At 39.4% G+C, this 27,979-nt stretch overlaps 2 protein-coding genes across 3 annotated transcripts in view; both read right to left on the reverse strand.

Moving 5' to 3' along the window:
* rab6ba (RAB6B, member RAS oncogene family a) overlaps window positions 1–6,406 on the reverse strand; it is a 45,415-nt gene extending 39,009 nt beyond the window's left edge. For both annotated transcript variants that reach the window (XM_020081430.2, XM_020081429.2), the window contains exon 1: window positions 6,041–6,406. In XM_020081430.2, the coding sequence (XP_019936989.1) occupies window positions 6,041–6,110 (70 nt within the window). In that variant the 5' untranslated portion in view covers window positions 6,111–6,406. The remainder of the gene's footprint in view (window positions 1–6,040) is intronic.
* A 1,662-nt stretch (window positions 6,407–8,068) lies between these two features.
* Window positions 8,069–27,222, reverse strand: slco2a1 (solute carrier organic anion transporter family, member 2A1). Its single transcript, XM_020080454.2, has 14 exons — window positions 26,978–27,222; window positions 20,569–20,706; window positions 18,074–18,236; window positions 17,318–17,530; window positions 16,293–16,391; window positions 16,061–16,200; window positions 14,283–14,355; window positions 13,957–14,121; window positions 13,323–13,518; window positions 11,667–11,814; window positions 10,141–10,304; window positions 9,355–9,419; window positions 9,026–9,146; window positions 8,069–8,917 (listed from the first exon to the last, which is right to left on the reverse strand). Exons 1-14 carry the CDS (start codon window positions 27,035–27,037, stop codon window positions 8,797–8,799), a joined length of 1,866 nt encoding a protein of 621 aa, XP_019936013.2. The 5' UTR covers window positions 27,038–27,222; the 3' UTR covers window positions 8,069–8,796.
* Between the last annotated feature and the right edge of the window lie 757 nt (window positions 27,223–27,979).

The raw sequence follows: 27,979 nt of genomic DNA on the forward strand, positions 1-27,979 counted from the left end.
GGATTCTCGGTCTCTCTCACTCTCTTTCTGCTTCGAAAGATTCTCACATTAAGCGAGAGAACAATCTATTTCTAAGACATACAATTTACAGAGGCTGGTATGCAACGTCTCTCCAGCTGAATGATGTGGCACTTAAAAGTTCCTGGATCCTTATTAAAGTTGTTCTTTAAAATAACAAGGTAAGACTTCACATTTGTAATAAAAGCGACACCAACCCTCGCTATTTTTATTCCTGCTCTTTGTAAGACTGTGTCATCAGATATTGCTGCCAAAGTCTTTTCACTGGCACATAGGAGATCGGAACTGAATCTGTTTCTCTACATCACTACATGGGCAGCAGACACATTTGCAATCCTGCTTTAGTATGGGCAAAGTTTAAAGTGAGGCTGTGCTTTCCCATGGGCCTTTGGGAACACACCCACTCAGCTGTGCAGCATATGTATAGAGCTACTTCCGCTCTGTTTGTCAAACCTTTGCTGCAGAACAGCTCCTCCAGCAAGTCAGAAAATTTGAGTTTATTTAAAAACAATAAAGCCATAGTCATAAATATCATTATACCCTTAATTTTTTCTTAGCATCATCATATTTAGAGGAATCTTGAGTTGCAGGTTGAAAAGCAGGTAAGGAGGCTCCCTGTTTTTTAAAGCCAAGGTTGGAAAAGTGCACACACACTTCAGGACATTTGTTCCTGCCCTAAATAAATGAACAGAGGGACTACACGTCACCAGGATTGATGCCTTTGGATCAATTACCCCCACTAATAGGCAGCTGAGCCAATCAATAGCAGATCAAAGCTGTCAGGGACATGTTTCCCGCTATCCATCACAGATGAAGAACATGCTGGGAAGACGCAATGAGATGTGAAATGAAAGTGATGATCAGTTATCTTTAGACACAGCCAGATTAACAAATGTCGCAGCGAACAGAGATGCTGCTCAGGAATGTAGTCTGGACCCCCACAGACTTCAATCTTCCTGCTGCAACATCGGGATTCTGTCAAGTCATTGTGGACAGCTGATCTTCAATCCCTCACTCAAGCTAAATCTCACAAACTAAAGGTCTGGTAACTCTATTTACTCCACAGCTCGTAGACTGTGCTACCCTTGAGCATCCAGGCTCTGTTGGGATGTCAGATCCTTCAAGAGAGAAGATATTATGAAGGTGTGGTTAAGATTCAAACCTAACATCCTTTAATTTAATTACTGTTTCAAAGAGCAACAGAGGATTTGTCAGCCGTATCGGATCAGCTCCAACCAGCAAAGCTCAGTCAACTGAACTCACCTCCTCCACCCTCACACACCTGGGGCTCCCCGCAGAACATGTCATGCTCTTGCACAAGAAAAATATCCAGTTATGACTTATTCTCTAGACCTTATGGTTTTGGTGTTTCTGATGTAATGTGTTGCTTCTTGGGAGTGGCTTTGAGTCGTTGAATCACCAAATGAGCGATGTATACACAGTATTTGCATGTAAATACACAAAAGTGTTCATTTTTAGTGTCTTTATTGTTATTCAAATCATGAAGATTTATAAATGCAAATATAAATGCACATCTTTACTGCATTGTTTATTCTGTAAAATACAAGTTTCTATATTGGCGCATATCATCAAACATAAACACAAACACTGATATGTTTGCAAAAGGCTCATATAAGCAGTTGGGCTCTAATACATTTCTCCAAACAGGTCCATAAAAGAAAAAGATAGGTAGAAACTAGGTAATATCTGGGGATATTTATACAGTAGTGTTGTAGACTGTACTGTATCCTATATATTTAAAATAAACTACTGCTTGAAGCTCAACTTTCTGCACTAAGATCTGTAAGTATGCATTTTATGGACATCTATTGCATAGGTGTTTAGCTTTGGCATCAACATTAATGAAAGTTACCTCTGATTATTTCACACAAAGTTAAGTGTTTTGCACTAATATTTTATATTTTAACATTTAATATCAGTATTTGAGACAAAACTATCACAGCACACCAACCCACTTTAAAATCACAGCAGTGTTCTCAACACATTTCATCACCAACTTCCTCTTGATTCACGCATGCAAGATATGCCTATCACTGAATGTGTGTCTTCCCTTCTGTGAGGAGGTAAGTGCACATACAGGCTCCACATACATTATCTATATGCATCAAGTCCCAGACGCAGCTTTTAGAAGTCAGTATAAAATCAAACTTGACAGGTTCTTTCCTATAATGAGCCACAGCTTTCCATATTAATGAACTGAAATGTATGATATCCTTTATAAGATTACTTCTCTGCACAACTTACACAAAGCAAAAATGGATAAAAACACATATAGTCCTCAGGGGTGTTTACTGTTGTTACAAATCCAGAGGGAATTGTGAGGCTTCTGATTGTAAAATTCTTGCACTTATCCTTTACTTATCATTGCACACATTTCTATGCAGGTTATTGTTAGTGCATGTCTGTGAAAACATGTATCTTAATCTGCATTTGTGGTTTTAAGAGCCCCGGTGAAGAAATGTGTCAATTGCCTTGTGCAAGTCAAAACCCAGAGTTTCCTGTAAACACAGTTATTGCTGCATGAGACAACCTACTTTGAAGCTCCCTAGTACAGTGATTCAGCAGTATTTTTGGTTTATGGCGATCTGCAGCCAGAGAATGAAGATGGCATTTTGATCCAGCGAGCAAAAATCTCATGGCAGCCATGCAGATGCATCTATCAAACGTATTCCCATCTGTTTGTCTACTGTGAAATGAAGCATGCAGCAGGGGATTACCTCCAAACAATTGGCTTTTACAAAAGTGCCATGCAGTATTGCTCCTTTGAAAACTTGCCTATGGCAAAAATAACTCTGACCCAATAAATGCAGAACATTGCAGAGCAAAATGCTGCTTTCACCAGGAAAGTGGGCACACAGGCTTGGAAACAACTGAGTGGTCTGCTTAAAGCCCTCAGCTTTGTCAAGGAAATCTTTAGCCAGCCTCTTTTGTACCGGCAGTGTAGAAAACACCCAGAGAAGTATGCAGCAGGAGAGACTTCCTGACAGCTCATTTAACATTCTGCCTGCTTCCACCCACTTAATCTAGAGCCCCCACCTCTCTGACGTTAGCTGATTCTTTTGTGAAAAACAGAACATCGTGCCATCTTTCCTTTTATAGCAAATTTTTCAGACACTACTCCCACAATCATAGGCCTTCACTGTACACAGGCACCATCAACCCAGAGAGGAGAAATGCCCTTTTTTCACTGCAGCCTCTGTACAAGCTGATGCTTGACGCGGGCCTGGGCTCCAGGTGCAATTAAAGACAGACAAGTCAGAGAGACGCAGCTCTGCCGGAGACAGCCCAATCAAACACGGGGTCTGGTGCTGCCGCTGCCAGTGTCTGGCTGAGCAGTGAGTTGACAAATAAAGTCCACTCACACTGATAACAGGCTCAGACTCCACTCCTCCTCACTGACTGGGACCCTCACTACAGACCTGTGGAGTCTCCAGAGACATTTAGCTTTCAACAGCCCAGACCAGTTTACAAAAGACGCTTACAGAATGAGGTCAACCACAGCATCTCGCTTTTTAAACTCTTACAAACCTCCAGCATTTTATCAGGCCAAAGGTTTATCTTGCTGATAAATCTTAACAGCGGTGACCATAATTGTATGCAGTGGTGAGAAATGCTAATTCTGCCTTGGATATAATACACATAACTCACAAAGGAATCATTTAAGACCATGTTGATCACAATGAGTTCAAGGTGTAACAAAGACAAAAGGAAATTGAGCCACATGAGATGTGATTCATTATCTTCATCAATAATTAAGCTGTTCAGTCCGTTACAACCAGTCTATATATTCACATCTCACACACAAACATTTGTGACACTTAAAGATATTTAAGACTGCTGAGTCACCACATTACCTATATTACACATTACAGAGTAAAACAGATGAACACAAAAGACCTTCACTGAGAGGTGGAAAAGAGAAGGAAGCAGCAGCAAACTTAAACAGCCGCACAGAGCTTTGTCTGTTTCCAAAAGCCTGTGTCACTCTTCACACATCCACATCCTACTGTATGTGAACACCTGCAGTCTGTGCCTCTGCAGATCAGTTACTGACTGTGTATCTAAAAGATAATAAAGATGAGTCAGTATGAATCAATGAGGTTTGCAAGAGCTGGAAATAAAGCTGTATATACCGCTGCGCACTCACACACACACACACAAATAAATGTATTCTCATCTGCCTGAGATTTCCTTCCTGCTGTTTAATTCTGAAACCTATAACTTGTTTTTAATGCTTTATCTTTCACTGAATAGGAAACGATGCGTCTTTAACGCCAAGGTTTGACTATAATTTTCAACATCCAAACGTTCAGCCAGCTCTGTGCTCTGGTGAATACCCTGCATGATATTATGTTTGTGCAGCCAAATCTCCTTTGGATTGTTGCTGGGCACTTCATATGGTGACATTGCATTGAGTAAAACCTAACAACAATGTATTTATATACCAATAAAAATAAAGATTATTGATAACCAAGTCCTTTTTCATGTAAATGTGCTAAAAAGCAGTTAGAGGCCTACAACATATAAAGCTTTACAGCTTTTCTCAGTTTTATGTCATCGTTAACTGAATATTAGTTGGTTGCGAAACCTTCAGCAAACACTTGGTTGTATAGCTAGGAGTCCACATATTAGTACTATTATTTAGATAATTGAGTAAGCCACCCTGTGGTAAATGGAACAATATACTATGTAATGCATGACCCCACTATAGTGGATGATCAATGGGATCTAGTGAAGGAGTGAACCATGACTAATGTGGTTCATTTGGCTGCTCAAGACCTCTGAATTACTGTGTGCACAGACCTGCCCTAACAAAGACGACATAAACCTAAAGATTCACGTCAGGTCTCTGTTCAGCTTAGTCTGATCTTGTGTAAGATCATTTTCACAATAATACTCTGAGTCATGAGAAATAAATCATCTTCTTATTTGAAGATTACTAAATTCTGATCTCTTTCTCTTAAACCCTGAGAAATAACGAAGACGAGATAAATTATCCTGACTCTCAGAGTATTCTTTAGACTGGATCACTGACCACTTACGTTTAAGTAAGAGAAAATAGTCTGAATCTCAAATTGATGTTATTGCACAGTGAGACAGGGGATAGGATGTGTGAATGCTTGTTTGCTTGAATCGTTTCATCTGCTCTTAATGAGTCATGGATGTTTATGTTTGCTGATTGTGACTGAGCTGTTTACGATGAAAGCTGGAATATTGCAGCATTTCACAAAATAATTTAATGAAATATGAAAAGGGGGGTATGACTCAATTAGTGTTAACGCCTTCCTATTCCTTTTTGGACAATAGTTGTTTATTTCTTGTTTGCTGTGCCTTTATCTTTTTGCTCATACCGATTTTTTATTTTTATTTTACATGTTTGAAGAAAAAAACCTAACATTGATCTTAAATTGAGCTCAGTCATGTCTAGAAAAGAAGGGCAAGACAAAGAGATCTTTCTGAATGTTCCTTTGCTGAGCCTGAATGGAACAATACCGCAGCCACACAACTTATCTCATCGCCACTGACAACTTGGGTGTGTCCCATCACACACACACACAGGAATATTTACCAAGTTGTATCATCACCAGCATCAGGACAGGCTGCACATTCAGTTTCATTTACACAGCACTGCTCGTTTCAAAATAAAAGCCTAATTAAACGCTTCCCAAGGTATGAATTAGCATCATTATAAAGCCTCTGTTATTTTACTGATAAACTTAAGGAGGCTACATGTCACACACTCCGAACTATTGTGTGGAGCATTGATCTGGACCCCCCACCCTCCTCCTCACCATCACTACCAGAAATGAACCAGCTCTCTTCTTCCCTTTAAACCCTTAAAGCTGAGAGAGAAGCGGAGCCTGACAGCAGCAGCAGCTAAAGCTAACTCCATGTTGTGTGAGTTGCTGACAGAGCAGCAGCAGCAGCAGGTGCAGCGGGTTCAACTTGACTCGCGAGAACTTCTCCTCCAGGAGAAACAAACATGTCTTCTCTCACTCACCGCTCTGCTCCCCCAGGAAGACCAGCTTGAATTTTCTCAACGGGTTCCCGAAGTCACTGGACACGGACATTGCGAAGAGGAGGAGGAGGAGGTAGGTGGAGGAAGAAGGGGAACTCTAGACGCCGGAGAGGACGAGTTTTGACTGGGTTGGCTGCCGGTGGGTGAAGATGCTGGATGGAAAAAAAAGGCGGTGATGCTGCTTCACTTTCACCCCCTCCCTCCCCTCTCTCTCTCCTCCTCCCCCTCTTCCTCTCTCACTCACTTCCTCTCTCTCTCTGTAGCTCTCTCTCTATTTCTTCCTCCCTCTCGCGCTCTCTCTCTCTCTCTCTCTCTCTTCGTGATGGGAGCACGCGGCTGCTGCTCAGGTCCGTGACGCTCCGGGTGCTTTTTTTTTTTTTTACCCGAGGGCTTGTGCGCATGCGCGGCCTCTCCTTGTTCTCCACTGACCTGACAGTCGTGATATAAGATGACGTCATATGTGTTGGAGCGGTGGGGTTCAACACTTATATAGACTTATATAGATTATAAAGACAAAAGTCAAACACACAGGAGTGTGGTGAAAACAAATAAGGTTACATATCAGGGTCATAAAGAATAGAAGTTATTATCTATAAGTATCACAATATAGCAATATAAGAAAATATACTAGAATACTAGATACTAGAATGACTTTCAGAGTACTTACATCAGCCAAGGCCCAACACTCCCCTCATGACACCACATTTAGATCCACACACTCATCAGTCAGGATTTTTTTTACTCAACATCCATGAATTCTTCTCTGAGAAATAAATACAAATGTAAAAAAAAATAAAACACCCTATCTCACAATGTTTAAGAAAGTGAAAAAAATAAATCCTGGACCCACACCAAAATGTAATAGGTTCTTTGTTGATGTCCCAGCCTCTCCACAAAACTTTGTGGAAACTGGTTTATGTGTAATTTTGCTAAATGTAAAACAAACAACTTCAGAATCTTATTGCCCAGCCATACTAACATATAGATTTGTACATGTTATCTTAGCATATTCATTTCAGTAAATTCAGTTCCAAGTGTGTGGTTTGATGTTGGAGACATTTTACAAACATTTACATGTTGTACTGTATTGTTTTGTTGTCTCATATCTGACTGCAAGCCAGGTTTCCCACCTGGGATCCTAAAGGACTAGCAGATGCAGACATCCCATAGTTGTTTCCATGGGCAGAGTTGCACTTCCCACGATGATTTTTGATGAATTGTAGTGTATGTAGCTGTGCATTACATACTTCTGACTACATAAAGATTCACTTTACTTAATTTAAATGTATACAAAATGTCAACTTGTGAAGCCGTCTGCTCCAAGTCTGCATTAAAGGTACAGTGTGTTGAATTTTGTGATATCTAGTGTTGAAGTTGCATGTTGCAGCTGAACACCCCTCACCTCACCCTCCCCTCCCAAACATGAACAAGAACCTGTGGTAGCTTCAGTTGTCATAAAAACTCAAAAGGTGTTTAGTTTGTCTAGTCTGGACTAATGTAAAAAACATGGCGGCCTCTGTAGAGAGGGTCCCCTCGATGTAAATATAAAGTATTTAAATATAAAGGACCTTTTCTGGGGTAAAGAAAACTACAATTCATACAATTTAGATGAAACAAACTACTGAAAACATCATGAGGATTATTCTACATTAAATTAAGCCTATAGTTCCCTTTCACCTTAATCTTACACACTGGACCTTTAAATGCATACTACGTGATCATTTTATTAAATAAAGTGACAGTTTTTGATTAAGAGTGAGAATAAAAATGTTAAAAATAGGACTCTGACACTGAAACACTTTACAAGCCAGAGTCACAAGAGAACATAAAAATGCAGGTCCCATTTTAACTGATATCAGTAATTAGTGGAGCAAATTCCTGAACACATGAATAAAAACACCAAATCTAACTGACATGCTGTTAGTCTGAGTGAACAGGGGCTGCTCACTTTGCTGGGTTCATTCTCCAGCCTGAAAGACAAAAAAAAAAAAATCACACAAAGCTGAATAATTATACGGTATATTATTTTTATTAGCCAGTAATGCTTACATGTCGATGCACTCCACTGTAATAACTACCATATGACTACACCAGTAGATAATGTGCATGGTTAATTTAATTTTATGAGTAACGTATGTAATTAATTTCTGAAATGTCATCAGTGTTGGATTAAAATCAAACGATATATATGAGGTTACATGAAATGACTATTGAAGTTATCACAGATGTCTCTAAGTATGAGACAAACATCTTAAAAAATAAACTTAAATATTAAGCTATACAGTTAATTAGTTACAGAGTATGTTCCCATGCAGAGAGGAACCTGCATAGAGTCCGACCTCATGGAACAAGTAATATACATAGAATATCTGCAGTTTATCATTGGTCAGACTGTTACATCCTAAATCCATGTCAAATGTTGTGAGGTACCATACAAGAGAAGCGTTTGAGCTCCTCTGTCTTCTCTTGTAATGAGAGGGCCATATTGACAAAACAATTCCAATCAGAAGCTTTAAAGAATCCAAAAAATGATCCTGTTTAAAAAATGTATATTTTCTCCAAACAGTGGAGCACCACGTAGTGAAGTGGGCCTACAGATATTGAGATCAGTGTAGGCCTCTCTTGGCTTGTGTCTTTCTCCCACTGACACAGCTTTTCTCAGCACTTCTCTCTGTGTATCACCACAGGCAAGCTTTAAGAAACAGAGAGGCTTCCGTCAACGCGCACGCTCAGCGGCGTCACAGTAATCCTTCGGGCCTCTTCTCCAGACTGTACTCCTGGGTCCGATGCACCTTCCACCCCAGCATCATCAGCAGCACGATGCCCATCACCTTATAACCCACCTGTAGGCCCAGGTATCTGCAGGAGTCAGACAAATAGAAGTGAATGTCAGCAGTGATGCACCTCTACTGCATATGTGTATGTGGCATCTGTGTGATTGGTAAGGTAAGTGATAAGTTTTCATACCGGTTCCTCAAGATGTTGTTGTCATAGTAACCACAGCTAAACTTCTTTCCGCACACACGCTTCCACCAGATACATGACGAATCGATGGCCATCCCGAAGAGAGCAGGGGCAGGCAGCCAGGCTGAGGGAGGAAGGAGTTGATTTTTCAGTAATTTCGCAAATTATTGATTCATTCATTCATTCATTTCATAAACATTTTTTTATAGTTTATTTATTTCATATTGTTTTTTATTTTTATTTATATTTCATATTGGATACTTTTTCTTAATACAATAATAAGTAATTGATTTGATTATTGCACCAAACAGATTATTGGCTTCCTGACTTACCTAATACTCTCATGAGTAAAAACTGGATTCCTATAGCAAACGACTTCTCTTCAGAGGGAACAGATCTGAAATGAACATGAAAATAAATGAAAAGGTCAATACCAGCATTTTTTTTACTGTTTTCTACTCACTATAGAATATCCCACTGGACATATATGACAGTGATGTGTGGGTTCTTATGTCAGTCTTGAATTAAAAACCCACTTTTGCAAATAATTTGTTTAAAATCCCAGAATAAATCTGTTGAAGCAACTTTGTAAACTTTTCTTCCCAGCTTGTGTGGCAGTCTGTTTGTTTTCCATTCATTCTTAGTTCTCCTACATTGAGGACCTATATTATGTTAATTTACTTTAACCAATCCTTTTGTTTGTTGGATGGTTTGTTTATGCAAACACGGTGAGGCCTTGGAGGAGTGTGATTCTATTTAAATTTGGTATTTGACTTTTTAGAGTTGCCTGACAGACAACAGCAGCTCAGGGTTTCTCTGATTCGTTTTAAGAATCTGAATATAAAATAGGGAGACGGATTTGAGGTCAGATTTTGATAATTTAACAGAAAGATAATTAAAAACAAAAGAAGATAATAAATCATTGACATTCAGTATTTGTGGGCAACTAGATTGAAATTTGAAAATTCATAAAATCATTCATAAAAATCTGAACAGGAGGGAAGCAAATTGTATTTTAACATCTGTTAAATCAATACTAGTAACTTTAAACGTATTTTTGAACATAAATATTTAACAGATGTATATGTGTGTACAGTAAATTGTAATATGTTTCCTACCTAAGCACCATCATGTACATGGGGTTATGAGTGAAGCAGGCGACGAGTGATGCCAGAGAGATGACGAGGATGACTGGGAGAAGTAAATGAGGGCAGCTGTTGGAGCAGGGAGCTGGACTGGCTTGACCCTGGCTCCCAGATATACACCTGCAGTTGGTATACAGCTGCATCACAAAAGAAAGCAAAGAGACCATTCATCTTCATATCTGAACAAAGGTAATGAAAAACACATTTCTTCTGTTCCATTATACTACATCTACTGTAATTCTCTTCCCTCCCACTAGGAATGAATAAAGTGTATCAGCTTGATTTGAAATGAATGGGGTTTCCTCTGTGAAAATGTGGACTGTTTGACACAGTTTAGGATTCACAGCTAAAACGTTTTGTAAAATTTTCATGAATGAAATTTGACACCTTAATAATAGGCTATATAGCACCCTGACATGTTAACACTTTTTTTCTTCATTCAAACCTAACCCTGATCATTCATACAATGCGATTTACTTTTATGCCAATTTATTCAAATCAAAACTCAGAAATAGCCTTTGAAAATGTCCACAGAGCTTCTGACTGGGCCAGCTGTCCACATGTGGACATCTGAGTCCACAGGGAAGGGGAACATAATTATCCTGTGATTTCTGGGGATGAATACATCAAGCTAGTGGTGGTCATCACTATCTGTGTTTCTGTGGTACAGTTTACATAATCAGTCAAACTGACTAATATTCTATCAGCAGGAACACGATCCACCCACTGGAAGATTACTCACAAGCTGCGCTCTGTGACTTTATTTATGAGACATTGATTGTGAGCCATTGGTGTCCTGTTAGAACCAGGAGCGACTGGCAAACAATGACGACAAAGAGATAAACAATGACGGTCTCAGACTTCATATCACTGCTGCGGAAGAAAATCTGTGATCGATTATCTAAGGCCTCTTCCAAGTATCTACTTGAAACTAGAAAGAGAGAGTTTTAACAGAAAAGTCTAATCCCAACAAAGAGTCTGTCTGTCTTAATGACATTTTATTTACAGTGTGTGCTCTCTCTCTGCACCAGCACACAGTTAAAGGTTAATTACAAGGCTAATTCACAGATCCTGTGCTCGGACAGGAACCAAATGCTTATGCCTTCATCACACACTGAGAAAATTATGGAAGTTTATAGAAGTCAATTATACAAGTTTTGTGCACCCTGCTGTAAAAACAAATTTTCTCCTCATGGACCTTCAGTTTTTTACTTGAAATAAACATACTTTATCAACATTCCAATCTAACACGATTACTCTGTGCGTCACATGATTTAACAGATGATTTAATCTGTTGTATGATCTCATTTTAGTGCTGTACACATTTTCCCAAGTTTAAAAAAAGCAACTAAAAGTGTAATTTTATTTTTACAGCTCTCGATCACAAACATCTGATCATTGTGTTTTGATGTTACATATATCAATGTGCAAGACCCTAACCCTGACAGGTATTCACAGAGGGAGAAAACCGCGAGCAGGTGTTTAAAGGTGGCACTGACCTGAATCCTGAGGCTGTTGCCGGGGTCTTTGGTGAAGTTGGTGCAGCCGGCGCTACAAGGAGAGATGTACTCGATACCGTCAGACCCACACACAGGGTTGAAGGCGCTCTCAGGACAGGAGCAGTCTGAGTAACACGTGGGGAGTGACCTGAGGAGGGCAGAGAGAGACTGTCAAAATAAATCAAGCAGTTGGGAATGATGTTAAGAGCTAATGACCAAGTACATAAAAAACTTTAATGTCCTCTGGCACGCAAGCTGTCAAATAAACAATGATCATGTGTAGCGGCCAATATAAATGTCACCACAGTTCAAATAGACAATTAAGTATGAGATTTGAATCTGAATATTGATTGTACTGCTCATTCCCCGTGTATCCACGAATTTCACATCCCCATTTTTTGTGTGCTAGCCGAGTAGAGCCAAAAAAGGCATGTTCTGTGGATAAAAGATATATCCCCATGACATGTTGACATAAAAATCCCAGAGGATCAAATGCAATGTTTTTTAATCAATTTGAAATGGATTTCAGCTTACATACACACACATTAAACTGAGTTCAGACAGTTTGGTTATGAAGAAAAAATACTTTTTTATGCATTTTAAAGTGGAGCTCCAACATGTTGGTGACCTACTTTCACTTTCTAGGATTCATGAGGTTTGTTCGGCCTCATGGAGACGAGTTGCATTTTGGCAATAAATTGTATGAAGTTAAACACACAGTATGACAGCGGCAGGTTCACCGAAAGAATTGTCTGTTTATTTACCACCCTCAGTCAATGTTAAGTTTAAAATGGTTTTCTATATTCACCAATCTACACAAGCAGGGAACAATTTATTCTTTTTCCAGTTTGAAGTAATATTGAATATAAGTGCAGGAGTCTGGCCCAGTTTTGCCAGATTCTTTATATTTACTCACTCAGAAGCGAACAAAGGAATGTGATCATACTGTGTCATGTATCCTGAATAGATGATTATAAAAATGGCATAAAGAGATGTTATATATGATCATGATTTTGGATTTTTTAAGGTTTGTTTTCTGAACATCACACTCCATGTGTCTGTCCTACCATTGCAAATAAATAAAATAAAAAAACACTCTCCCCTCGGATAATTGTATTGAATTTTCTCGCAAGCAGGGATTCAATTTATAGAACCTGAGAATCTGTTGTAGGGGTAAAAAAAAACTAAAATGGCACTCAATGGAGTTCATACCTCCTGCAAGGCCCAACAGTCCCTTTATGAAACCACATTAAATTCATTAGGTCTGGATTTTGTTTTGTTCTGCAGCTAATTGCACAAATAAATATCAGTCCCTTAAACATTCCAGGTTTTTGTCATCAAAATCCATGAAGTGTTCAATATAAATGGCTAAAAACATCTTGCAATGTTTAAGAAAGTTTTAAAGAAAATTCCTGGATCCGCCCCATAATTGAATAGGTTCTTCCCAGGCCCATACTGCAAACATCCACTTAGTTTTGTGCTGATCTGTGCACTAGTTTTTGTGAAATCCGGCTAACTAACAAACGCCAATAAAAAATAATTTTACCAACCATAGTGTTGCCATTCCTTTGCTTCGGCTGCTTTTCAGGGAAACAAACAATAACATGTAACCAGAACAGTTAAACCAAACCTTTGAGAAACAATGTTTACACTCACCCGATCGGAGAGTGATTGACCTTTGAGACTTTCTGGGTGGGACAGCCCATGAAGAAGAGCGGGATACAGAGGAGGGTGGACATGGTCAGCATGACCACAGAGAAGCGTGGGATCGTCTTCAGAGAAAGACCTGCCTTCTTCATGATTAGTCCGCCAACCAGCATCCCCACTGCTACTGCTGGCAGATTCACAGCACCTGGGAACCATAAACAGTTACTGTATCTCCGAGTAAAGAACAGGAATTTATTGTCTACTAAAGAGGTCCAGAGGAGTTTCGCAACCAGCATGTGATATTTCACTTCAATTGTAAGCTGAAACATGACACAATAGTAGCCTGGAAATAAATTAATGGTTGCAACACACAAACCCAAATAAAAATTTAATGTAAGAGAAGATGACAGCCTAATATACTCTTTAGAAAGAATCCATAGAGCAAGTGGGCTGATACACTCCAGAGCCCCCATTAAATTATTTTCAACCACTGTTTCATTTTTCCTCCAGACAGTTTATAAGAATGGTTTAATATGTACAATGACGTACATTATGACTTGAAATATTTAGCAGCCGGCTGACACTGGTCGAATGTGATCTATTGGGCGCTCTGTTCCTGGAGCTCCATCATTAGACTACCTACCTACGAGCAAGCTGCCGTAGGAGGCCGACGTGCTGTACTGCCGCTCCAGATATTTGTTGAGGAACGTAGAGAGCCCTGCAATCACTGAGGAGAAGCAGCACTGGGCCAGGACCAGCATCAGAAAGAGAGGACTCAACAGGAGGTGGACGAACATTCTGGGAAACACTGATGAGACATAATCACACACAGACGCACTGATCAGTACATCAGCAGATCGTCTCGGCCTGTTTATTTATTACAGAACATTAACAAAATAACATTAAGTTAAGTTGTCATATGAATCTAATTTGAAACTTTGTCCTCAGTAGATATAATAATAAACTTACTTTTCAGGAAATCCAATAAAGAGACATCTGGTTTCTTGAAGTCACCATTTATGTCATTTTCACTTCCAATCACCTGGAAAATGATATTTAGGATTTGTTACATGCAGCATGGGTGTGTGCATAATTACAACATAAAGTGTTTATTGTTTATCATTTATTTGGCATGTAATGAACATGGGGGTATGATACATTACCAAATCATTTCAGCCCTTGTTACTTCCCTCTACCTTTTTTCCCACCAGGTCATATTCTCATAGACCTCTTTCTCTTCATGCTGCTTTCATGTAATATGGGACTGATAGACTGAGCTGGTAAAGGCCCCACGGTGTCAGTGCTTTGAAAACCATCCAGAACATAATGAAAGATTTCTGCAGAGATTTTGTCTCCCTGGAGATTTGTTCGTGGTTTCATTGTACTGAAAACTCATGCTCTTTTGTTAAATGTGTTTCAATGTATGCTTGAAATGAAGGTAAACATTTATTATCAGATGCTCGTAACCTCAAGTAGCTTTTGATCGACGCCACCAAACAGCTTCAGTAGAATTAGGCTGAATGTCTCTAAGGCTCTATGATAATACTTTTAGAAAATGTCATTTGTTGGCACATTGCCATCCATACTACTACTGGTAGAGTGACAGCAACAGAATAGTTTTACTTTTAGCTGTCTGGCCATTACTTTTATGTAACAACTTCAACCATAGCCATATCTTTTACATGTAGTTATTTCACCTGTATATGCATAAAGTTAGGGTCATTTATTTTATCTCTTTAACTATTTTAACTATTTCTGTGTCAGATGTTTTCACATCTTAATCTATTTTAAGGTTGATTAATAAATTGAAATGTATTTAAACCAATTAAAAATATTAACTAACTAACTATCTGTACCAAGTATTTAGGTTTTGCTGAATACATCAAGGGTTTATTCATAACTTTTAGCCAACTACTTGAACCTTATACTGTATGTATCTGTTGCATTTAACTATTTCACCTTTAATCCATTCATTTTAGTATTTTAGAAGTATTTCAACTGTTCATTTTTAGCTAATTATTGAACCGTTTAGCTATTGTGTTTAGTTAACCATCAAGTGTTCTGGTTTTTTTTTTTAACAAACTTGTGGTGTACACAATGGACTAACATGAATAGGATATCTATATGTGTTGATTCAGGGTTCATTCTACAGGCATAATGGTCAACAATCTGTTTTCTGTAACTTCCAAACCTACAATCACTTATATCATATGTTCTATGGAAAGTGAGGAGTGTGTTCTTGCTTATGAGGTCATACTGTTCACTTGCTGATAATGAGATTTTTTTATATGGAAGAAATTAGAATCTTATCTTTTACACATTTTTACCAGGTCAAGTCCTGGACAAGGCTGGAATGTGTTCAAACATGACGAAGATAAAATCCTTGTAGAGGACCAGACCTTATCTAATATTTATGTTCTGTTTGAAAAGGCCTGATACACACAGAAAGAATTCACAAATGAAATAGATATAAATTCTGCGATATGACTCTTACAATACTGAGTTACATGTTGTACCTTCAAGATGCTCCAGAAAATAGAGGTAAAGTCAACTTACAATACTGATGTTCAGCCAGTAGGTGTCAGTAAAACATGAGTCTTAGATAAGGACCATTATCACACCAAATCTTACAATTTTACATTGTATAGCTGCAGAAAAGGCTAATACCTTATAGAAACCGAAATGTAAATCCTATAACTGTTTGCTCATAAAAGATGTATTGAACCAAAGACCTCTGTATGACTTACATTATCCTCTGAAGGCATTGTACGGGGGAAGAAGAAGTAGGGGATGGATGTGAGAAATAGACAGCCGGCGGTGATGAGCAGTCCAATCCACCAGGCCCCGACCCAGCGAGGATCACCGTGTGTCAGCTCTTGTTCGACCCCTGCAGGAGACACCAGACACAACAGTGAAGCATCTATGCTTCTGTAACCTGTCTGCAAAATAACAAGAAGCCTTTGAAGACAACGTCATTACCGAAACCAAATCTGTTCACGTCCACATAGATCCGCAGGATGACAGAGCCCAGCAGGTAGCCAACAGCAGGCCCAAACACAGATACAGAAAACAGGACGGCTGTGAATGATAGGAAGGACTGTGAGTTTAATTACTGCTGAGTGATTTTCTGACCAAATCTTGACCTGAGAATTGTCAAAAATGTATTATTTGTATGACAATATTCTTTGACAAAGCATAAAGAATTTGTATAGGTTTATTTAGGCTTCTTTGCTATCTAATATAGAATTAAAATAAGGGAAATAAAAGAATGCAGATCACTGAGCACACAGCCTATGCAGCAAACCAATCAGGTTTGATCCCAGCCTGTTCAAACAGTTAGACGTATATATTTGTGAGTTTCTTTTGGCATTTGTGTCAGCTTAAATTTGTCGAATTTGAAATGTTTGTTTGTCTGTCAATCTTTGAAATTAAATGTTTTCACAGCTGTGCCTCCATTCAGGGGCTGCATCGTTCCGAAGCCGCATTTTTAGAATGATTGCATCATAGCTGTGCACCTAGACTGTTCCAATTCAAAGGCTCCGACGAATGTGTTCTTCCACCCCCGATCAACTGAGGCTGCCCCGGCTGGATCCTTCCCGGCCCAAAGTATTCCCATGATTCATTGTACTTTAATAACTGTTTTTCAAATAGGTAATGGCGGCAAACAGCGAGGTGAAAACGTAATAATTTATTTGTAAATGTAAGTACTCAACTGAACAGCTAACTGTACAACGGTAATGGTAATACCTTCAAAAGTCTATTCACATTTTCATCTTATCTATTTGGAGTGCTGACCAAAGAAAATACTTCCTCTCTATCATTTTTAAATATTATGAAAACACAAACCCACGATAAAAGAAAACCGCTAAGATTGCAGATAAAACTAAAAAGTCTAAAACATAAAAATTCAGATTAAAGAGCTTGTAAACCTGCAGAATTCCCCAGTATAACAGCATGACCACCAGATTGTGTCGCTATCATCTAAACAACTACAGGCCATTCACCTATGTAAACAGGGGAGTTGCCAGGTCCTGCAAAATCATCAATGTAAGAAATGCCAAAGGGCTGAATGGGCACCGAGCCCATGCCAAATAGCAGCTGAGCACTGGCCATGAGCAGCCACAGGTTGTTGGTGTCGGTCAGACGCCTGGTCTCGTCACGACCGCAAGAATCGGTGTCGCTCAAATTCCGCTGCGGATTGCAAATGTCGTGACGATCTGGATCACGGCAGGTGGTTACACAGGGACAGGGAGGGGAGGAACAGGGGAAAAACAAAATACAGAGATAGTTAATAACACAGCAGTAGATGCAGATGTCCAGCTATTTTAATTTCCTGAAGCTTCTCTGACTCCTCACTAAAACATTGTGCAGTGCCAAGGTCCTGGGGGCAAAATGAATAAAGGACGAGGGAGATTGTTATTACAAATGAAAAAGCCCTGGGGGTTATTCTGATCTCTTTAGTTTAGAGTGCATAGAGATTATGAATTTCCTTGAGATTCGTGCTGAAGTTCAGCTGCAGAGCAGCAGCATGATTTTTAAATACACCAGTGCGCTCAGAAACTTATTCGACCCCTGCTGACTACTTTCCTGAGAAGTGCTGCAGCGTTTTAGACAAACCCTTAAGTAAAGCCTCATAAATTGCACTGACATATTTGTACATTTATGAGTCCCCTGCTCTGGACTGAGTCACATTAGCTGTCATAGCAGTGCCAGTGGAAACAGAGAAGCACTGTGGCTTTGCATTCAGGGCTGTGTCTTACTGTGTAAAACGGAGTCATATTCGTAGGGCTGGGACACGAAGTGAGGTAAGGTAAGGATCATGGCACTGATGGCCATCAGTAATCCACCGACTCCAATGATGCGAGGACGGTGAACCCGATTTCCGAAGTAGCTCACGAACACGATCAGCACACTGTTACTGATCTAAGAGACAGAGACAGGTTTTAAACAGGTTCTATGATTCTAAATTCACACTTTGTTAACTTTCATACCAAATATGGAAAGGACCAGTTGCACAATTATCTAAACATAGTGCAGAAGCTGTTCCCCTCCAGTCCAAAGGAAGCCTAGTCATCCCATAAATATATTCTCATGAAGAAAACAAAATGTATTATTCCCTCTGAGTTTTGCCATTTCTCTTTTTTATCAAAACATTCCATTATTAGATTTTCATCTTTGGCTGATGTAGTGAGTGCATGGTGCATCGCAATGTGCAGTTAATGTGTGGTTAATGATGATGTGCTGAAATGCCATTATTGCTCAAAGGGATTTAAGACAACTTTGCCTGGCTTTTCTTGAAGAAAAAAGATATGGTTTTAGCCAATCATATTGAGGCCAGGTTTAACTGAGCTCGACCCTGAATGATCAATCATCCATAAAAAGGAGGCTTCTCACCAATCAAATCTTTCTTATCATCATGAAAACACAGCCTGCACTGATCTCCAACCGGTTTGCCAACTACACGCAGCATTGGCTGGCAGGTAGTTAGCAGAACAGATGGAGATGAGTTTCTTGTAAAATATGACTTGAGTATTCCTGCTTTTGAGCTGAAGCTGAAGATCAAACAGAATGCTAATCTTACCCTTAAGCTGGACCGGACTCAGGGGAGAGCAAAGGGAAAAGCATTTTTTTTGTGATAGGAAGTGAGCTGGAACTGAAAGGATAACAGGAAGACTACTGGCTGACCAGTCAACAATTCATTAAACACAACAAGATATGTTGATCTGAGGGGACCATGGAGTGGTGCAAATAAGAAGCAATATCCAGGTAACAGCACTCCTTCATTCTGGTTGGTAAAAGCAAATAACTACTTCTACTTCATCTTGCCTTGTGAGCATGTAGATTTAATGTAGATATGATTGCATATGATTGAACAAATATTAGCACTGAATCAATATTCGGCTGGTTTAAATCGTACTAATCAGATAAATTCCAATTTGATAATGTTGACAATGAATGTTCCATGCTCACAAAACTTGTCATGGAGTTCCACAAGGTTCTGTGCTAGGACCAATACTTCTATGACTTTATATATATATGTCCATTGGGTAATCATCAGAAAAGCACCACATATATTTCCATTGTTACACTCAGCTGTACTTGTCTTATGAAATTAATCAGGTAGTTCAACTTCAGGAATGTCTGAAAGCCATTAAGGCCTGGATGACCTGTAACTTTTTTCATCTAAATTCGGACAAAAGTTAAGTCATTGTATTTGGGCCTAAATACCTCAAACTTGTCTAAACAGATTGTCACATTGGATTGAATTAGCTTGGCCCCTAGCTCCACTATGCAGAATGTTTTAATTGAACAGGAATACTCTGACTAATACTAATTGAGAGGCAGGTTTTTGCAGACCAGACGAAGGTAAACCCAATTATCACTTTCCATATTTTATGTTTTGTTTTCCATCTACAAATAAAATCTGTATTTTAAGCAGCTTTACACTTCACTAAATTCTCAAGGTAATCTATAACTTTCTCCGGTTGCTTCTTCATCCAGCAGTGTACGCTCAGATCAGCTAATATCGTAACTGTTTTGCTGAAACCCGTGAAACAAAAACAGATGCCTGGTATGGTTGGAAACCATGCTCATGAGAGGAGATTTACAAGAGTGAATGAAAACAGCTTAGCTGTGAGCAATAAAACCTGAATAATCATCTAAGAGATGCTAAAAAGCTCTGTAATGCTACAAGGAACTCAGATTCTGTTTTTGTTGTTTTGCTTCAGGTTTGTCACTGATTGTCAATCTTGTTTACATACATTTTAAATATTAAAATATTGTTTGTATGAGTAAAAACTATAATGAACCGTTTAGTCGGAGTTTTGATAAATTATCATACAATCAGTCATTCAAAGTTGATGAATGACGCAGAAGTCCTGGCAGGTTCTGAGCTGCAAAGGAACTATGAATGGCTAAATGTAAACATAGTGATTTAGGTAGTGACTAGTGACCTGTGGCTACGGATACTTGAAACCTAAAAAAACTGGAAAACATTAAAATCCCACTTGAGCACAAAAAATTCCCGTATGCTTTACGACAAGCACATACAGAACATTCTTTCATTACTCCTGACCCCAGTATCTGCAATAAAAATGTTCCAAAATACTTCCTTCGGTGCGTCCTGCTCGAATTGTGGGGAAGTATAATTTTGACATGTCGCTTATTCTTCAATTCCTCCTTTGTCACCGGTATCCTTGAGATTAAGCTATCGTGATCTCAAACTGTGTGAGGGTATGTTATTGTTGGCTCTTACCTCGTGGAGAGAGGAAATGGTTCCAGAGGAGTAGCTGCTGAGCCCATAGCGTCTCTCAATAGTGGTGATGGTGCTCTTGAAGTACGAGCTGTACAGCAGCTGAGAGAACTGCAGGAGGCCGTGGCACAGGACAAACAGCTAGGACAGACACAGAACAGAAATCTGATAGTGGGCTCTTGTAGTCGAGCATACAGTAAATAAGTCTTAATAACAGAGAACCCTATGAAAAATGGTAGGGGCCTCAAAGATGCTCCTGCATGCTCTGACTTAATCCTCTTACAGTGATGGAATAAGAGCGAAAATAGGTTATGGTCATAAATGTCAAGTGTATGTTTTGTTTTTCCGCTGCAAGAGACATTTGGCGAGACTCTCTTGGAAACCAAACAGACTAAAACATAAAACCTAAACTAAAACATAACCTAAAGCATATTCCTCCTAAGAGGCTTAAATGGTTTCAAGACACATCGATCAATTCAGAGAAACCGCACCAGCATCCCATATGTTCCTGGTGCTTTACAAACCCTGGCAAACAGTCAGATGACACTTAATTCACCCAATCCAGTGGACACCTTAACATCAGAAGCAACATTGTGTGCACTGTAAAATGCATTCAGGATATGTGTAAAGTGGAGAAACCAAACGTTAAAAGTCATGAATCATGAAAATAATGTTCTACATAAATGTTCAAAGCACTGAAGATATCTTCCCGTAACAGAAACCAATCAGGAAATGTGTAGGCTTTCACAGTCATCACACACATTTTAAATTTCCATTTTGAAATCCCTTGTTATTAACCGCACTACTAATCATCACACCATTTAGTGAACTGCAGTCAGCATTTGTTGGCAACTATTTTTGATAAAGGTTTAGAGCTCTTTACAAAGAAATCAATTTTTTTTTTTTTGTGAGGCATACTTTTAATACTTCTTCAAGACCACTTACAAAAAAAGGTTTTACCTAAAAAATTATACACTGTGGTACTTCTTTTACCTAATTTCCCTTTGGGGATGAATAAAGTCATCTATCTCTCTATCTATCTACTTATGTACAGGATTCAAATACTTCCTGAATTTGTAATAAAAATATAGCAATAATTGTAAAATACATAGTTTTCAGGTGCTGGTCTGCAGATTTATCTTTGGATAAAGCTGAGCTAACCAGGCTTCATGTTTCGGTGACAGAGTGGTATCAATCTTCTCATCTAGCTCAAATGTCAAACCATTTCTTCAACGTCAAAGGGCAACAGATGTTGTTTTTGTATTTATGTTGCATACTTGAGTAAATGGAATGGTCTCAGGAGCAATTTCTCCAAAACAGTAATGAAACAAGCAATTCAGTGATTATTTTGGAACCGATCACAACCACTTACTGTTTCAACTGATAGTGTATGTGTCTCCAACTGGCTGTACAATGCTGTCTCATGGCCTCGTCTCTTCACACATGGAGATGTGGAAAGATCGGAGTCACCCGCTGGATGAACTCCCAGTCATCCGAGAGAGTCACTCGCCTGTCTTTGTGTCAGGAGGCTTTCATAGACACTCATATGACTCCTCCGTACATGGCTCTATTAGCTTGGGGGGGCATGAATGGCAAGTGACGCTGAAGATACGCGTTGAGATTTGGAGTGAATTTTTTATGAAAACAGAGATAAATTCAAGCTTTCAGTTTGTTTACTGTTTGCCAGGTTCGCTGAGGGAGAATAAACTTTGAGTTCAACTCAGAACAGTTAAAGCTCCTATTAAAGCTTGGCTTTACGGTTTGTTAGCACACATAATAGATGCTTTTATACTCTGCTTTATATTTCATCCTCAGTATTTTACAAATAGTCTTAGATTATCTGAAAGATTTGTCAGGAGCTCTTTGCTTGGCCAGGCAGAAAAGCATATTTTGTTTGTGATTTATAGATTCAAACTAAATGGTCTTCACGGTTACTTTAGAGGGAATTAAGTTAAAATCCAGGTGAGGCTTTAACAAAGCTGGATTGATATTTATATTGGTGATAATGCCTTGGTTAACTTTGGCTTTCAGACAATTTGCCTTCAACACTAGAAGTTCATTTTTGACAACACATCATCCATCAAACTTTCACCTCCAAGCCTATGAAAAGATTAAAAAAAAAATTCTTGCAGCCCATCATTATTTATAGACTATTACAAACTGTAAGAAAAGAGATGCGAGATAAAAATGGTGCTGAATGCTGCGATGTGTCATCACTGTGTCACACTGAAATAACATTTATCCACAACGCTCATACATGTGATTTATGGCTATTTGATGTTCGAAAGCAGGAAAAGTGCTTGTTGGATTTTTCCTGGTTTATGTACATATTTATCCTTTCTGAACACTGTTAGCTCTGTCTGTCTGGCGGTTATTGTCCAAGCCCTCAACCCTGCTGAGAGAGGAAGAATTGAGGGAAGTTCACACTCGATTCTCAAATGCTTTTATTTTAGGGACGCGTGTTGTGGCTATGGCACTAGATATCCATGGATTTCAATGAGGACATTTTTTTTTTCTGTTTTGCTTTGTTAAAAATGTCTGACCCATTTAGTTAAAAAAGTTAAATAAAGAAAAAGCTAGGTGAATGAAGTCTCCCACGAAAGCAGCAGAATCGCCTCCCTTCATTGTGAAACAGACATTAAACAGATTTGCTGCACAATAGCATCATGCACAAAGGAGGGCTTCTGCAGATTTTCAGCAACAGTAAGTTATTATTCACTTCCATGCAGAGATTTAGGATGTAACGTCTCTGAAGACATGATGGCAACTGCAACTGCAACATGATCCACATCTCATATTGTGATACAGGACTAGAGAATCATAATACCCCCACCACTCTGTCACCGCTGCAGGTCTATTTTAATTGAGGGCAAACTAAACATGTTGTTGCCTTCCAACTGCCTGTATCCTGTGTGTTTTGGCTCGGCTAAAGGTGAAGCTAGCTTAATTCGCTCAAAATGCATAATAACTCTGAGGCTGCAGCACATTCAAACATTTTTGGAAACATTTTTTGTTATTCCCGAAAAAACTTAAACGAGAAGATCAATACAACTCTCTGTTCTGACATATATAAGTCTACAGTTAGGACACACTTTGTCTATGTTTCCTTTTTCTCTTGTTTTCTGACAGGTGTGTAATTGTGACATCACAATGCCCCAAATTTACGTAATGCACACCTAGCAGCTCATCTGGCAAACACCTGACAAACCCAGGTGAAGCGAAGGTGGTAGCCGATATTTCCTACATGCCCTGGAACAGTTGACCAATCACAACAGAGGGGGTCAGCTGGCCAATCAGAGCAGACTGGGCTAGATCGGTGGGGGGGGGCTTAAAGAGACAGGAGCTAGTGCCAAATGTTACAGACGGGGGCTGAAAAGAGGAGCTGCAGTAATGGACAGTATGGGAACAGTGATGTATTATCTCAACATTAGAGTATGTGAACCTTTTCAAGTAATGCCCAAATTACAATTATGAGCCTGAATATATGAGTATAATATGTTTCTCTTAACTCTATGAGACAACCACAGTCCTGAGACACATGCTCAGGGGCACTGAGGTGTGGAGGGAAGTGAACAGTAGCTGATAGAATGTGTCCCACTGTCCAGGATGTGGATAGTATGTGCCCCTGAGCAGAAACTTGGCTGGGATTTTGACAGATGTCCTTAAGGAGAATTTGATGTGTACAGCGGGTGCCGACCAGACTAGGTGTAGTCCACAGTAGATAAGTTAAAAGTTGTGAAAAAAAAAAATAAACACAATGTTCTGATGAACCTGAGCAAATAGCTTTAAGTGCTGTACAACATGTACTGGTGTCAGGAAAAGATGGATGGATAGGATTTCTCCCTCTGAAACCATTGTTGAGCAGCTGGCTCTGCTGAGTGCAAAGTGATTTGGTTTTATGTGAAAAGGAACTCAGCCAATTTTTTACCTCTTTTGTTGCATTTGCGAGACAGGAGGGCAGGAGTTCTGGCAGTGGTTTAACTTCTCGCTGCAGCAGGAAAGACTTGCAGAAATACCTCAGTGACAGATTACCTGCTGCTCAGTCTGCTTATTCTGAACTACTCCCTTTACCATAACTGAGTAGGGCTAAAGTTCAGTGAGCTCTCTAAGTGAAGGATGTGATGATGCATATGGGATGAGTCGTACTGTATCACTGTCCTCCGCCCTCCATCCTAGCTATAGTTGTACATCTTGTTTTCAGCAAAGAGAGGGGCCGCTATAAACTCGAAATGATAAACACGAGAAGATTTGCAGTAGCTGGACCCACCACAGTCATGGAACGCAGAAGGTAAACACGCTAAATATTTTTCAAATAAACCTCGACCCTGTGGAAACGTAGACGTTGCTTAAGATGGTATTTATTTCACAGCCTCCCCCATAATACTGCGTATTAGTCACACTTCATTCACACAAAGAAATAGACAAGTGATTGTTTTGAAAGCAACCACCGACGTGCAACGGGGATTTTTTTCTCATTATTACTCACACGGCTGGAACAAACTGTTTTTCTCTCATTATTGCCACTGAGGTACAACTGCTCCTCTTGGCATAGAGCATGGTTACATTTCTCTTTTCCCTCTGCTCAGCGAGACTTCTCATTTTAGAATGAGAAGAGCAGGAAATTAAACAAAATTGAATTAAGTATTTAATCCCAGAAGAACAAAACTCTTTATTTTCCTTTATTCAAATGTACCGCAAAAAATTCGATCAGCCACATTCAGGTGATAACTAGGAAATTTATTAACTACTCCGATGAAAATTTTTGTTTTTTTTAACCAAAAAAGCAGCAGAGATTTTCTTTTCTCTCACATTACTGTGAAGATTTTTTTTTAACTTTTTGTCAGACAAAACATTTTATAATGTCACCTTGGCTTTTACAATACTGATGGGTAATTTTTTTAAATCTGTTTTTGAATCATAATTATAAATAATCATCAGATCATTAATTGTGAAAATTATGGTCACAGCCCTGGAAATGTGAGGGTGATATTTAAAAATAAATGCACATTTTAAAGTTTGATGAGTAAAGCACTGTGAAACCTTCGAGTAAAATAACTGCTGTGAGCGGTTTGAGGTAAAAGCAACATTCCTTCATTCTGAAAGCAAAGATCAAACTTTGTTTTACAATCACTGCTGGTGATGTTAAAACAAAAACTTTGTGACACACAATTCATGAAAACTTTATGTTAATGAATGCGAATTAAAACTACATCTAAATTAGATTTAGATGAGTTCAGACTGGGCTCTAACTCTTAGCACCTCGACATCTTTCCTGAAAGGCTGTTTGTCGAGGGTGCAGCTCTGGACAACATTACACAAGAGGAAATACCCTCAGGTTCTCTGAGCAGATAAAATACACACACTGAAATTTCTTGTCTTTGTGTCACTTCACAGTTATCATTGGTGAAACGTTATTCAACACAAATCTAAAATTAAATCTACTTGCATAAACAATGGCAGAAAGGTGGTAAAAAGAAGACATGTCCCAGGAGTGAAGAGTGAAGCTCTGCACAACATTACACAGGAGACAATACTCTCACATTGACTGGAGGAAGAAAAAAGGACTGAAATCACTTATCATGTGTAAAGTTATGCAAAAAGTCTCTAAAATTAAATCCAGTTGCATAAACAACAGTTGAAAAAGTGTTAAAAGAAGACATGTCCCAGGAGTGAATAGTAAAGCTAGTGAAGCTCTGGACAACAATACAACAATAGCAACAAAAGAAGGAGAAAAAGACTGACTAACACTTGTTTTTTGTTACTTCCCTATTATCATTAGGGAAAAGTTATGAAAACATCTCTAAAATTAAATGTGGTTGCATGAGCAATCGTAGATAAAGGTTTGTGGGTTAAAAGAAGACATGTGTGAAGTGAAGAGTGAAGCTCTGGACAACATTACACAGGAGACTAGTACAAAAAACACTTGTCTTTGTCTCACTCTTCTGTTATCATTAGTTAAAAGTTATGTGAAGAGTCTCACAACAATCTAACCACAATAAACCATAGTTGCAAGATCAGTGGTAGGACGGCTAAAAGAAGACATGTCACAAAGATAATGAAGCTCTGGACAACATTTGTCTCAAGAGGAAAAAAAGGACTGGAAACACTTACTCCACTGTTATCACTGGGGGAAAGTTATACAAGTCCTCATTTAAGAATAAACCATAGTTGCATGATCTAAGGTAGAAAAGTGTGGAGGCTTAAAAGAAGACATGTCCCAGGGGTGAGGAGTGAAGATAGAGACGCTCTGGACAAGATCACACCGGAGACAATGGTGAAAACACTTGTCTGTCTAGTTATCATTGGTGGAAAGTTATGGTTTGAACCCCGCTGGATGATCGCAGGTAGGAAAGTGTTGCGGGTTGGAAGCAGTGCAGAGTGGAGTGTGTGTCTCCTGCAGCGCCGGTGATACCTTAATGCTGCAGCGCGGTGTCCGGGGCTGCTGCATGATCTTCGGGGAGTGTATGTCCATGAGGTCGGCGGGTGTCCGCTGGTGTCCACTGATGTCCACTGGTGTCCGCGGGTCTCAGTGTGCAGTGCTGAGCAGAACGTGGAGAGGTGTGTGTGTGTGTGTGTGTGTCCTGCTGATATGCACGGCTCTTTAAATGACGCTCGCTCATGTATCTGCACGCCTCCATGTTTAGTGGAACTTGTGAATTGAGAACACGCCGCCCGCGCGCTGATTGGCTGAGCAGGGCGCGCGCGTGGACCTGTGCTGCAGAGATAACCTGCGCGAGCGAGACGGGACGTGTTGATGGCGACGATCGAGATGATTCACAGGTTTACTCACAGGTTTACTCTCAGGTTTATATCTTAGGTGGTTTACTCACAGGTTTACTGTCAGGTTTATATCTCAAGTTTACTCTCAAGTTTATATCTCAGGTTCACTCACAGGTTTATATCTCAGGTTTACTCTCAGGTTTACTCTCAGGTTTACTCTCAGGTTTATATCTCAGGTTTACTCTCAGGTTTATATCTCAGGTTTACTCTCAGGTTTACTCTCAGGTTTACTCTCAGGTTTACTCTCAGGTTTACTCTCAGGTTTATATCTCAGGTTTACTCTCAGGTTTACTCTCAGGTTTACTCTCAGGTTTACTCTCAGGTTTATATCTCAGGTTTACTCTCAGGTTTACTCTCAGGTTTACTCTCAGGTTTACTCTCAGGTTTACTTTCAGGTTTACTTTCAGGTTTACTCTCAGGTTTATATCTCAGGTTTACTTTCAGGTTTATAGCCCTTTTTAACTCTCAGGTCATTTCAACACAGTATATACACATCATGGTGTGTTCTCAGCTGTCAGCCTCCAGCAGCTCTGCTCTCCTGCTCCTCACAAACACTGAACGCCTCATTAATTGTGGTATGTGGCATTTTGAGCTGTTTCCGCCTCCAGCTAATGAGAAGAGGACCCTCTGATGA

This window comes from Paralichthys olivaceus, chromosome 3, assembly GCF_024713975.1.
Source record: "Paralichthys olivaceus isolate ysfri-2021 chromosome 3, ASM2471397v2, whole genome shotgun sequence".
Lineage (NCBI taxonomy): Eukaryota > Metazoa > Chordata > Actinopteri > Pleuronectiformes > Paralichthyidae > Paralichthys > Paralichthys olivaceus.